A 13,015-nucleotide genomic window follows, 5' to 3' on the forward strand; every position below is an offset into this window, starting at 1 on the left:
CATTCACATGAAAGGTTTTATTTAAATAAGTCTGAATCATTATAGTGTCAGAAATGTTTTCAAAATAAATAGTCTAAAACAAAGTACTCAAGAGAAAATATCCTTTTTACATGTGAAAATGACTTTAGGACAATCAGTAGCTTACGAGTGTTTTCCATTAGTGTTTCGTCCACATTATTTAAAACAGTGAGAACCCTATATGATATACAAATGACAACATTATTAAATAGACGCGGTGGAACACACAGAGACGGACACCAGATTTCCAACTTACCTTACGCACTAAATATAAAACGAACAAAAATTCTAAAAACAAATCAAAGACAGGTGCATGAAACACATTAAGAGACAGTTAAGTTATTTGCAAAAGGCACCGAACAGCTTCAGGTTGTGCTACATATGCTCTTACACCCTGCTGCAATATTCACTCCATTAATGTCCGCATGAGTTCTCTAGGCTTTGGATAATAGTAGTTCACCGAACAACTGCTTTAATCCACTGATGTACCACCCATAGAACTAAATAAATAAATACAAAAATAATTGTATATGTTTGATTCTTTAGTGGCTGCTTGTTGAAGACATTGCATGAAAAGAAACAGTGTTACGCCCAAAACGCACTGGCAATGATCAACGTGGAAAAACAGGCTTAAAAGTCATTTGATGCAAGTTCACAAAATGAATTCCGCAGTTTTTGTTTAGAGTCTGTCGAGTCAAAATATGGTCCCGGCGCTGACAGTTGTGTTGTGGTGATGTGGCGGCTGTAGATGGTTCGCAGAGTTCGTGGATGAGTACCAGGGGTAGTTCATCAGAAAGGAAGGGGTAGTTGTGCTCGGGGGGCTGCTGCTCTGGGACAAACCCGTGTTAACAATGCTCATTCTCTGGCTGTGCGCGAAGTCCCAGGCCGCGCTGAGAGGCGGAGAAGGCTGAGGTGGAGACTCACTGGAGGCCACATGCTGCTCGGGTGGGATTTCTCCACTTTTCCACAACTTCTTGAACTTCGAACGACGATTCTGGAACCAGATTTTTACCTGAAAAACAACGACAACTCAGTATCTTGAGCAGCATTGTACACCTAGTGGAACTGCTGTTACATAATCTGAATATTTTACAAATAAGATTTTTTTTTAATAGTACCTCTGTATTGTATTGTAATAATTTCAAATTTTGTAACCGTTCTGATCACTGATTGTTATAAAATTAAAGGACGGGAATAAGGTGTCTATTATTATTATCATCATTATTATCATTATTATTATTATTATTATTAAATCCCTATTTTCTTAGGTCAGAAATTAATTAGCATTTTCTTATATCAAAATAATAATAATAATAATAATTTTTGAAGTGATATTTGTTGGCTGGTATTTTATCAAGTTTTAGAAAGCGTCTATCCGTACCTGTGTTTGCGTGAGGCCCAGAGAAGCGGCTAGTTCAGCTCTCTCCGGCAAGGCCAGATACTGAGTCTTCTGAAACCTCCTCTGCAGGGCCGCCATCTGGAAACTCGAGTAAATAGTACGAGGTTTTCTGACTTTCTTTGGTTTTCCATTAACCATTCGAATTTCAGGTTCACTTTCCTCTTTTTCTGGGGGAGAAAACAAACACACATAGTTGTAAATACGCCTGAAAGAACTGAGTTGTCCCAAACTAATATTTTTAAATAAAACCTTTATAAAATAAAACCAATATTTTAGGTTGCAGATATTATTATTAATCACAACAACATGCGCAATTAAAGGAATCTCATATAAAAAATAATGATTCATTTATCCATTGCTTTAAACGTTGTTCTTTACTATTGCTCAGTAATCATGCAAACACAGTAGGCTAACATTACAATGTTAAGGTCAATTGTGGCCACAACGTAAAGTAAGCAAGATAGATATAATTACCAGCATCTGCAGGAGTTGGTGAGGAGCAGGAGCCGTACGTGCCGTAGGGGCCAAACGCGTTGACGAAGCCCAGTTCATATGATTTGGTGTTGTACTGGACGCTGTTCATGCTGTGGTTCTGGTACTGGTAAGAGCTGATCTGGTCGTACGGAGAGCCTGCGCATTGCCCGGCCTGCTGGTTATTATTATAGTAGCTGCTGTCGGTAGCGGTGGAGACCGGAAGAGTCGGTGATTCCTGGGATTTGTGCAGACTGTGGTAACTGTTGGAGGTAATCTGGTTTGAATGCATATCTGTACTGAGGCTGTCAAAAACTCCAGTCATGTTTTTCATAACGCAAAAATACCTAAATGTAAGTCCAACGAATGAGCAAACCCATAAAAGCTCTCCTAACGCGCAAAACTAAATACAGTTTCTGAGTTGAGTTGCATTCCGCTTTGGAAGGATACAAACGCAGACGCGACGCAAAGCAGAACTGTGATTGTCTGTCAGCAGAGATGTAGGAGGACGGACATTTATCGCGCGTCACAGGGGAGGATGAACTTGTGCGCCTGAAGCAGCCAATGAATGCAGGATACACACGGCTCACATATGCATGCTCATGTTGATGGTTAACTGCAATATTCTGTGCTGCATGAAACACACTTCATATTTTATTTCTTTAAAAACATTGACAAATATATATTTTATACATAATGTTTAACGTAGGCTATCATTTACATAGCGTGTTCAAATGAAAACCGTCATGAAACTTTGATTCATATTTCACGTAAGGTCTATATTCTGAATGCATGGACTTCTTCTGTGAATCCCTAAAACGTTTGTTGTTTTATTATTAAACGTTTAAACCAACGCTCACAGTTGACTGCGTTTGAATTACGCTTCAGGAGCTTTTACAGATGATGGGTTACCTTTAACGCGCAAAACCAAATTGCCGCATGCCTGGAAAGCAAATATAATGGAAGTGCACACTTTGCAATGTTTCTTCTTAAAATAGAAATATGATTTCAACCCAGCAATTAGACTTTAGACTTCAGATTTGTTTAGGTCTTAAATAACGCTAAGGAGCAGCTCTTTTCTGCATGGTATGCATGACATCCTAACCTGCTGCGACACTTGTCGGTGAAAATACCACATTTGTTCTGAATTTACTGCTGTTGTCCTAAACATCACTCTAAAAATAAAGTATTTTATAATTTTAGACAAATGCGTTTGACATTGTTTAAGAGTATCTGACTAAATAAAGTGTCTAGATAGACAGTAGATAAAGGCTAGTCCATCCCTTATCCTCCAGTTTACAACAGTGCTAACCTGCTGGCAGCATCCAATTTACAGAATTCGCTGGTTTCATTATTGCACTCATTCTTTTACGTATAGGCTATACAGGCATTTGCAAGCCAAATAAAAACCAACCAACCTAACAAACAAATAAAACAGTGGCGTTATTGTTGCTGAAACAGTAGAAATGTAGCCTACTGAGATGGAATATGTTTGTATGTTTGTATGTTTCTATAGATAGATAGATAGATAGATAGATAGATAGATAGATAGATAGACAGACAGACAGACAGACAGACAGACAGACAGACAGACAGATAGATAGATAGATAGATAGATAGATAGATAGATAGATAGATAGATAGATAGATAGATAGATAGATAGATAGATAGATAGACAGACAGACAGACAGACAGACAGACAGACAGACAGACAGACAGACAGATAGATAGATAGACAGACAGATAGACAGACAGACAGACAGACAGATAGATAGATAGATCTGCTTATTTGCAGGATCACTCAAGGCCTCAGACTGCTGGGTAAATGTCTCTGACCCTGGAAGCGCGCTCCGACCCGCATGTGGATTTCTGAAGATAAAATATTGAACAGCGAGCGAAGCTTTGTGTACGTATGTGTTCGTGTAAATATAATACATCAAATAATGTTCTGCATAAAACAATGAAAATTTATATTTAATTGTGCGGGTTTACAACATTCCAACTATAAGCCAACTAAAAGTTATAGCCTAATACAGGCTATGTTACCTTGAATCTCCATGTTGCATGTATCATTAATTTTACATATGGTGTTTCATATGGCACATTTAATAGGCTACACATCGAATATTTATTGAAAGGGCTTTTCGTATTTAAGAAAACATTTAAGAATATAAAAAAATAAATTAAAAAAGCATATGTCTAAATAAAATGACAAATGGATATCAAATAATATGTCCAAATAATCAAGACAACTGTCCCTTTGAGACATGAACAGATTTCATAATTTATAGCTATCCGATCGGGCACATTATCCCTTTTTAGCATTTTAATATCTCGAAAGCAATAGATCAGAGTCTGAATTCACTTTTTAAAAAGCCGATATGAGAGGCAACTAATAACGACTTTTCCAGCATATTTGAGATCTGAATCATCTGCCTTGCTTACCCACTCATCACAGCAACAGTTTGTCAAAAGGTCATTTAAATAGCAGCAGCACCTCTACTGACAGTGCGCGGGATCACATCCAGTGTAGTGACCACTTGAGGAAGCGAAATTATTCCTCTAATCCTGAGGCTCGTGAATGTTAATTAGATTATATGACTTTCTCCCGGTAAACTTGTGTTCAGAGTCAAACTCCAAAAATCAGATTATCTTTCATTCTTAAACAACGCCATTATTTTATTTGAAAAAGTGAATCATTTTATTTTATTGACAACATATTTTAGTTTGTCTTGTATATTTTTTCATTAGATCAGATAGCATTTTAAGATGTCATAACGTGCCCCTCAGATGTTACAATGTACCCACGGGGCATGTTGTCACATTTCCATTTTTTGAGGGTAAATAAAGAAAAACATATGCATATACATAAAACATTATACTCTGAACCCCTTGCCCAATTGAGAAAGTCAAAAAGTGTTAGGTTGTGCCCCGCTCTCATGCAGCTACGAAATTGTCGCATTCTGCTATTGCAAAGGCTAAGCAAATTAATACTATTAGTTTCTGCAAATCAAGCAACGCCAGAATGACCTAATTGAAATTCATAACATTCTAAGATCCAGAAATGTATTTGGACCCTGGCAGCAGTTACAGCAGCGAGCTGGCAGGTGGCTCTGCTCTCCGCGCAATGAAAAGAACAGCAGCTAGTTTTTTTGTCGTTTGTAGGCCTACTCCACCGACTTACAGTTCGATTTACAAAACGTTTGTCTGCATAGCCTAATATGCATAAGTATAAGCTAAATGTTATATTGCATGATATTTGAATATCTTTGTCAAACTGAATGTTTTGTTTATTTCTTGAGTATTTTATATGACTGTGTTGCAACAAGTCGTTTATGTGACGTTTCTACGTCTTCAAAGCCTATACAAATATGAACAGAAAGTAGAATGGTTACAACAACAATAATAATTTGCTTCATAAGAACATGAATATAACTAGTGGTCATAAAGGAATAAAAATCCGGTTTTACAGTGAAGGACTTAATGGCAGTAAATAGGGCCATAAAATCCTTGCTGTTTCAAAAGCATAACCACAACAGATAAAGAATATGATCACATGGTTTAAATCACTTTCTAACCTTGTGTGTGTAAAGTTATGTCCAAATGTAGCCTATAGCTTTGATGCTGAGTTTTAAGAGATTAATTAAATATATTATAATTATAAGTTTCACATTTCTGCCCTTAAAATCACTGTAAAATAAAAATAGTGATGACTCAAAATTATTATTAGTATTATTTGATGTAATCAACAGTGGCTGAATTTGTCATGGAACCCAGAATATTCCTTTAAGTGTTATACATTTGCTTATACGGATGGATTGAGGTCACGTTCTGCTAAAGAGCAAGCACTTTTTCCAGTCTAATCCAGTCTGTCCCTTGCTGTGTTTGCAAGGATCTTTCAGTTAGCTGCTATAGTTATCTGTCAGCCTAAAATTGTCTGTGGTGTCACTGTTGACTCATATCTAAGTGCATTCTTTTCTGAAATGCTGAGGTCAGCATCTGTATCAGCAAGTACAAAAGCTGGAAATGAGCCAGTGGTTTGATATGTCTTCTCACAAGGTGATACCAGCATTAACAGCAGTGCCATTGTGGTATCTGTTAACTTTCTCAAGATGAATGAACATCTTAGTTGTTTGCTTGCTTGTTTGCAATGAAGAAAATCCAGAAATGTGATCAAGTTTTAGTAAGGGAATCTATTTTCAATAGACAAGGAGGAAGTAGATGCATTAGTTGACTTCTCAACTCAGCGGGCTGAGAACACTGTAAAAAAATATCCTGTTAAATTTATGGTAAAAAATATGGCAGCTGTGGTTGCCAACATTATGGGATGGCATATTGTTGTTTGTAGCCTGTTTTACAGCATGATATAATGCTAATTTTATATATATATATATATATATATATATATATATATATATATATCCTTTACTGTTTTTTTTTTCACAGAAAAATATATGGTAATTCAAGGTAATTAACATATTTTAACTGTAGCATGTTTACAGTCACTTCTGTAAACATTACAAACAACGTTTTTCTTTGTTTACTACAGTTTTAACAGAGATGTGCAATTGAAGCACACTCTTGTTCGCATTTTAGACTGGTTGATAGTGTTGTTAGCAGTGTTGAGATGTAGTCATCAAATACTCACAGCTGAATTTTCATATTCATATTCATACAGTAAATGTGTAACAGGACCTTATTTTGATAGTGTTTTCACAGACTGGTGGTCCCTAACTGTGGTTAATGGATATTTTCCAGTTGAGAATCTCAGTCTTTGTGGTTCCTGGGCTTATGATATGTTTAAGAAGTTTAACAAGTAGCAGAATGAGAACAAACCATTAACCAAGAGGCATGTAGTACTCTGTTCAGAGGCTGTTTGTCAGGACAGACAGCATATGTGATGTGTTGTGTGATGAGTAAATATTCAAACAGAGACTTGTGAGGTGAGCTTTTCATACACAGAGAGGAGGGTGTTCACATGCAGTTGAAGAGATACAATAAAGAACAGTCTCAATCGGTGTGACTTTACTTTACAACCCCAGTTCCAGAGAACTTGGGAAATTTTTCACACAATATTCAGTCAATTAACACATTTCTAAAATGCTTAAATGTTCTTTTCACACAAGCTTACCCCATACCAAAAATCATGGATCTTTCTTATCTTTTTTACAAATGCTTAAACGCATCATGACAGAAATGAAAACCCAATGTTCCAAATTTTAAATATTGTGTAAAGAGTCTATTTCTGCAACAAAAGCAGCTTAAAAGAGCTGCTAATATTATTTTAATTACTAATAATTGAGAAATAGCTGATGCCAATCTTAATGAATAACTCCAAGTCTTTCCATACATGGCCATGCACAATAAAAAGGCACTCTCTGGATTTTATTCAAAACAATACAGACCAACACAGAAAAGCATAAAAAGAAAGAAAATATTTGGAGGAGGGAGCGTTGGACGAGGGTGAGGAACAGTTAGGACGAGGAAAAGGACTGATTGGACCAGGGAGAGGACAAGGTGTACTAGCGAGAGGAGTAGTTGGACCAGGACTGTCTGGTTTGGTTCAGCTACCAAATCAGACATCAAGAGGCTACAGCAGACAGTCAGAACTGCTGAGAGGAATATTTGTGCCCTTCAGAGTGAGGAAAAGGGCTAAGAAAATCACTTTGGACCCCACACACCCTGCCAACTCTCTCTCTTTGAACTGTTGCCTTTTGGTCAGTGATACCAACCACCAGAACAGCCAGGCACAAGAACAGTTTGTTAAAGCAGGCTATATTCAGCCTAAACAATTCTAAAACATTCATAACAATACATTGTCCATCATAACTGACACATTTATACAAAGAAAACTGTTATACAGAGAAAATTATTCATTTGTGAACTGCAGACTTGTAAATAACACATCTGTACCCGGCAGCATCGCTGCTTATAATTGATGTATAGCTTTCTCTTAGAGTAACAGATATTCAAGTTGCATTTCTTGATGCAGCAGCAGACTGTGGCAGACTTGTGCAATGCCGTCTGAGGGCTCAAAGGTCAAGAACTTTCAACTGAGGTTTCCTGCTTTGCCCTAAATGTACTGTGATTTCTCTGGATTCCCTAAATCTTTTCACAATAATATATATGGTAGTTGGTGAAAGACCTAAATTCTTTGCAATTTTGCATTGCGAAATGTGATTTTTGATTTGTTTGACACTTCTCTCGTGAAATTTGCCACAAAGTGATGAGCCATGATCCAGCTTTGCTTGCAAAGACTGAAATGCTCATTTTATACCCATGATACCTTTACCTATTACCAATTCACCTGCTTACTTTGAACTGTTTCAAAACAGTTTAACATGGATATTCTATAACCTTTTCACTTTTATTTTGCCTCTGTCCCAAGTTTTTTGGAATGTGTTGCAGCCATAAAAAAATAAATTTGTTAATATTTACAAAATACATTTACGTTGGTCAGTGAAAACTTTGGAAATCTTTTCTTTGTGCATTTGTCAATTAAATAAAAGAGAATTTTACAAAATGTCCAACTTCTCTGGAATTGGGGTTGTAATTTTACATCACAGATTGGTCATTTTTTATTTGGCAGACACTTGTTATGGGTTCCAATGATTAAGGCTAGTCATGGGTTTAATTCATAAAAATCATGCATACTCAAGACATGCATCCTGAATGTGCTGTAAGTTACTCTAATTGAGTATGCCAAGTTACTTTAACTGAATGTATATGCATTTGTCCACAGTCAAAAATTTTTTTTTATATAGTATGTGTTTCCTCAGGATTAATTTCATTACCCACCATGCTTACTTAAGATTAATGTATGAGTAAAAGCATATAGGTGACAATTTCTATTGACTCCTCTTTACAGGGTTTACTTATGTACTGTTTTCAATCCATGCAACTGTGAGTTTGTCATGCACATAACAGTTTTGTGAGATCTGTTGCACCAGGCAGTGCAGGCCAGCTGACACATTGTTCAATCAGATGCAAATAACAAGATGAGGCAGGGAGCAGGTGGCATACCGGCTGATGTCAAAGCTGTGCGTATTTATGGTTGAGTTAGCAGAATATGATCCTTTAAATCATGCTGTCATAATAAAATCGGCACTCTCTGTTGCATTACGGTTTCAGGACTATTCATGCTGATTCCACACAAGTTTGGCATCCATTCACAGCAGATCATTCACAGCTGTGTGAGGATTTTGGGACACTGCTGGTTTTAAAAATCAGCAGAATTTAAAAAATGCTTTGTTTTTTATATTTTTAATATTCAATCTAGTTTAATGTGAAAGGATTCAGAGGGAAAAAAGTGTGACTAATGATGACAAATAATGGTAGTGGCCACTTGGAAATCTGTCAAATGGACTGACTTCATAAATGTTTTATCAATCATAAAAAGCTCATGAATTATTTAGCACACTATACTAGAATGGCTCTCATTTGGCTTTCTATATTTCTCAGACTCTGATGTGTCTTTTAGAGAGTTGTTCATTTGAAAAGACAAAAGAGACAGATAAGGATGAGATTGGATTCCGTTATTTGTGATTTCATGGATTGTAGTCACAACAATAAAGAACATTGACCTCGTTCTCTATTCACACCCTACTTCAGCTCAAATACACAGACAGTCAGTGCATCACACTCTTTCAGTATAAAAGGTGTGCTGGCACCTTGCTAAAACTGTTTTTTTTTACCCTATTTTATTTGTTCTTCATTGTGTGTGTGTGGGGGGGGGGGTGTTTTGTTGTTTGTTTGTTTCGGGGGGATTTGGATTGTGGAACAAAAAGATATTCTATTACACTACCTTAGAACATTGTCTCATAGCAACTGGGTCATTCTCTAGTTTTGTTGACTCTCTGATTTACAGAATTCAGATTTCGCTTTCAACTTTATTTTATGCATCAAGAAAAGCTTTTACTGTAACATCATGCAGTGATTAGACAGTCTCAGTTCAGCTCTTTCTGTCATTTATTTCTGTTTTCCATTTGTTGTCATAGTTAATAATTCGTTCTCATTGATTATGCTCACCTGTCCCTTGTTTAGTTCTTCATCTTCTGTGTATTTAATGCCCTGTGTTTTCAGTTTGTTGCTTACAAATGGTTTGGGTTGAATTCTGTTCCTAGAAGCTCTGTGCTCCAGCTTTTCTTTTGTTTTGGATGGATTAAATATGCCATTAAATAAACATACTAATACAAACGATTCACATGGGCATTAAACAATAAAATGCAATTATACATGTTAACCAAGTGAAAATTTAAAAGTAAATTGATTTCCATTACAGTATGGTGGGGAAAGCACTAATATTTTAACAACCTCCTCTTCCTTTGAAGTTGGAAGTAGGCTACTTTAACTTAAAATTCTACACTAGTTCTTTATAAAATTCTAGATTTTAGCATTGATAACACTACTGACATGAAATTAACCGGAAAACATATAATTAATGCTGATTATTAATTACTTTTGTTGTTGTTAAAGTTGTTGTTGTTGTTGAAACATGCTATGCTTAGCACTATGCTTAGGCTTCCCAAACAACATGAGAAAGGGAAAAAAAACTGTCACAGAAGTGCTGTTCCTGATGCTTCAACCCACTAAATGTACTTGGAATGGTGGAAATTCTAAATAGCAATAATATTTATAATAAAATCTTTGCTCAAGAAGAATTCTTAATAGAATAGAGCAAAGCATGACAGATAATATACCTATTTAAGTACCTTATAAACCTTTAAAGCAAAGGTTTAGCAAACAAAGCTCACACTTTTAAAAGGTACCAACATTTATATGCTTGCCTGCCTACTTGGTTCAGCAATTTTCCTCTGCCTCTGATGAAATGACAGCTATGAATATCATCCCATGTATGTTTTGTGTGTTCAAAATAAGTCAAAATTGAGCTACACTGGACTGTAAATAGACTGACATTTCTAACTATACAAATTATTAAAGAAGACTTTTGTGGTTCTGCGTGGAATGCATTAATAAATGCTTAATAAACTTTAAAGCATTTAAAGTTCTTCATTAGGTATTCATCAGTCACCAGGGGCGAATCAGTGTTGAGGCTGTACTGTAGTGAGGGTCAAAGGTGAATACTACTCTTACAGTCATCATCAATCACAAGCATCAAATAAAGCATGCAGGATATACAAAAACACAAAGAGACTCTACAAGCGATTGTGAATTGTCTTCTATCAGTGGAATAACCTCACAGTTTCCCAGCATGCTTTCTTTTCTAGAACTGTTGAGGATTTCTCCTTTTTTTCCATTATTGGTGCACCAAGCCTAAATATCCTAGGATCGATAACAAGTGGGGGAGGTGCAAGAGTCTGCCAAGTGAAATTCGGCCCCGGTTCACATTAATGGCTCCAGAGAGCAGAGCATGTGACTTATAAATCAAGTCCAGCATAGCCCTGTTCCTCTTCCAGTAGCTGCCTTCACACACAGTTAAATGAGTACACATCTTTTGCAACACAAAATTCGGCACCACCATTAAGGAACCAATCATATATTTCACCTTTAATGATCTTGATGATGGTCAAATGCATCAACAGAAATTCAGTATCTGTACTAACTAAATATTTAGGCCTAAATTTAAGATGTATGCATTGAATTGTATAACATTTCAGTAACACTTTATTTTGAGGACCAGTTCTCACTATTATCTAGTTGCTTATTAGCATGTAAATTACTAACATATTGGCTGTTTATTAGTACTTATAAAGTACATATTAATGCCTTATTCTGCATGACCATATTCTAGATCCCTTAATCCACCCCATACCTAAACATAACTTCTACCTTAACTATTTATAAGCAGCAAATTAAGAGTATATTGAGGTAAAAGTCATAGTTAATAGTTAATAGTGAGAATTGGACCTTAAAATAAAGTGTGTCCAAAATGTCCATCCATTTGGATTACACAGTTTTACAATAAATATACTAATAATCCTAATATTTGTCAGTCATACATAAATGAAACAGGTAAGATTTATTTTAATGCATATTATTATTATGTGTATTTATGTATGTTTACATTTTATTTAAACAATCATATTTTCAAAATGCACATTGCGTAGAATCAGCATAAATTTGGTCGTTGTGAAACTAATTTTTTAGATTTAATAAAAAAAAAAAAAGTACATGTAAATTGGTAACCTGCAATCGTTACCTTACCTTAATTGTTTCCTTGATTCATAATAAAATATAATTTTGACGTGGGGAAAAAAAACAAAAAAACAGTTAACTTAGATGTTACTGTCACGGTGCACACACAAGGAGGATACAGGAACACGCAGACGAGGAGGTAAACTCAAATAACAAATAACTTTAATCAAATCCAAACAAGGCAGGGCAAGACAAGACAAGATTTGGAACAGCATAAAGGTGAAGAAGAGATTTTTTTAACTGTCCCTATAAATTTAGGCCAAAATATTTATTTAGAGTGTTTGCTGGATGTTTGATGCAATGTTATCATCACAATGCTCACCAGTTTTCAACCTTGACATCCATCGTTCTGTATGGGCAGAGGACTAATTGATTAAAGTGACACAGAAAGTTAGAAACACTGTTAGGACAGACAGCATGTAGACATCTCTGAATAAGTTTATCATCTGCCATATGGAGAACTGTGTTTGTTTAGCATCAGTGACGGACAGAGCTAGAATGTCTATGGATGACATCCTGCAGATCAATGAACACAATGCACTCAGGGGCATTACAATTATTCACAACCCCCAACATGAGTGTGTCATTTGTTATCTTTAAATAGATTCAAAAATACTAAGGCTGTTCATGATTGATTTGCATAAGCACTGTATGCCACTCTGCAAAACTCTTGCAAGATCCACATGTGCTTCTGTTGCATTTGGAATACGAGTAGGATTAGATAGGGTTAGAATTACCGGTAGGCTTAGGGTTACCATCAACACCATGAGAGTACCATGTAATTACAGAGGCAATTACCTGCATGCACATCCAATGTAAGTACAATATACAAACATACTATTTTTTGGTAACACTTTATTTTAAGGTGTCCTTGTTACAGTGTAATTATACATTTAAATACTGAGTAATATTAATTAACTACATGTACTTACTATATGGTTAGGGTTAGGATTAGGCTTTACTTACTTGCA

The 13,015-nt window shown here is 35.9% G+C and overlaps 1 protein-coding gene across 1 annotated transcript; it reads right to left on the reverse strand.

The window, feature by feature from the left end:
* On the reverse strand, positions 1–2,379 carry LOC306876050 (homeobox protein Dlx2a). Its single transcript, XM_079426948.1, has 3 exons — positions 1,892–2,379; positions 1,400–1,584; positions 1–1,030 (listed from the first exon to the last, which is right to left on the reverse strand). Exons 1-3 carry the CDS (start codon positions 2,220–2,222, stop codon positions 713–715), a joined length of 834 nt encoding a protein of 277 aa, XP_079283074.1. The 5' UTR covers positions 2,223–2,379; the 3' UTR covers positions 1–712.
* Positions 2,380–13,015: the final 10,636 nt, after the last annotated feature.

This window comes from Barbus barbus (assembly GCF_936440315.1).
Source record: "Barbus barbus genome assembly, chromosome: 10".
In the NCBI taxonomy this organism is placed as follows: Eukaryota; Metazoa; Chordata; class Actinopteri; order Cypriniformes; family Cyprinidae; genus Barbus; species Barbus barbus.

What these genes read in the sequence shown, in the direction of transcription:
- LOC306876050 (XM_079426948.1), bottom strand. Translation starts at nt 2,222, where the DNA reads ATGAAAAACATGACTGGAGTTTTTGACAGCCTCAGTACAGATATGCAT. An exon ending in ACCAACTCCTGCAGATGCTG is followed by an intron (nt 1,585 to 1,891) that starts GTAATTATATCT and finishes TTTCTCCCCCAG; the next exon opens with AAAAAGAGGAAAGTGAACCT. An exon ending in TGGGCCTCACGCAAACACAG is followed by an intron (nt 1,031 to 1,399) that starts GTACGGATAGAC and finishes GTTGTTTTTCAG; the next exon opens with GTAAAAATCTGGTTCCAGAA.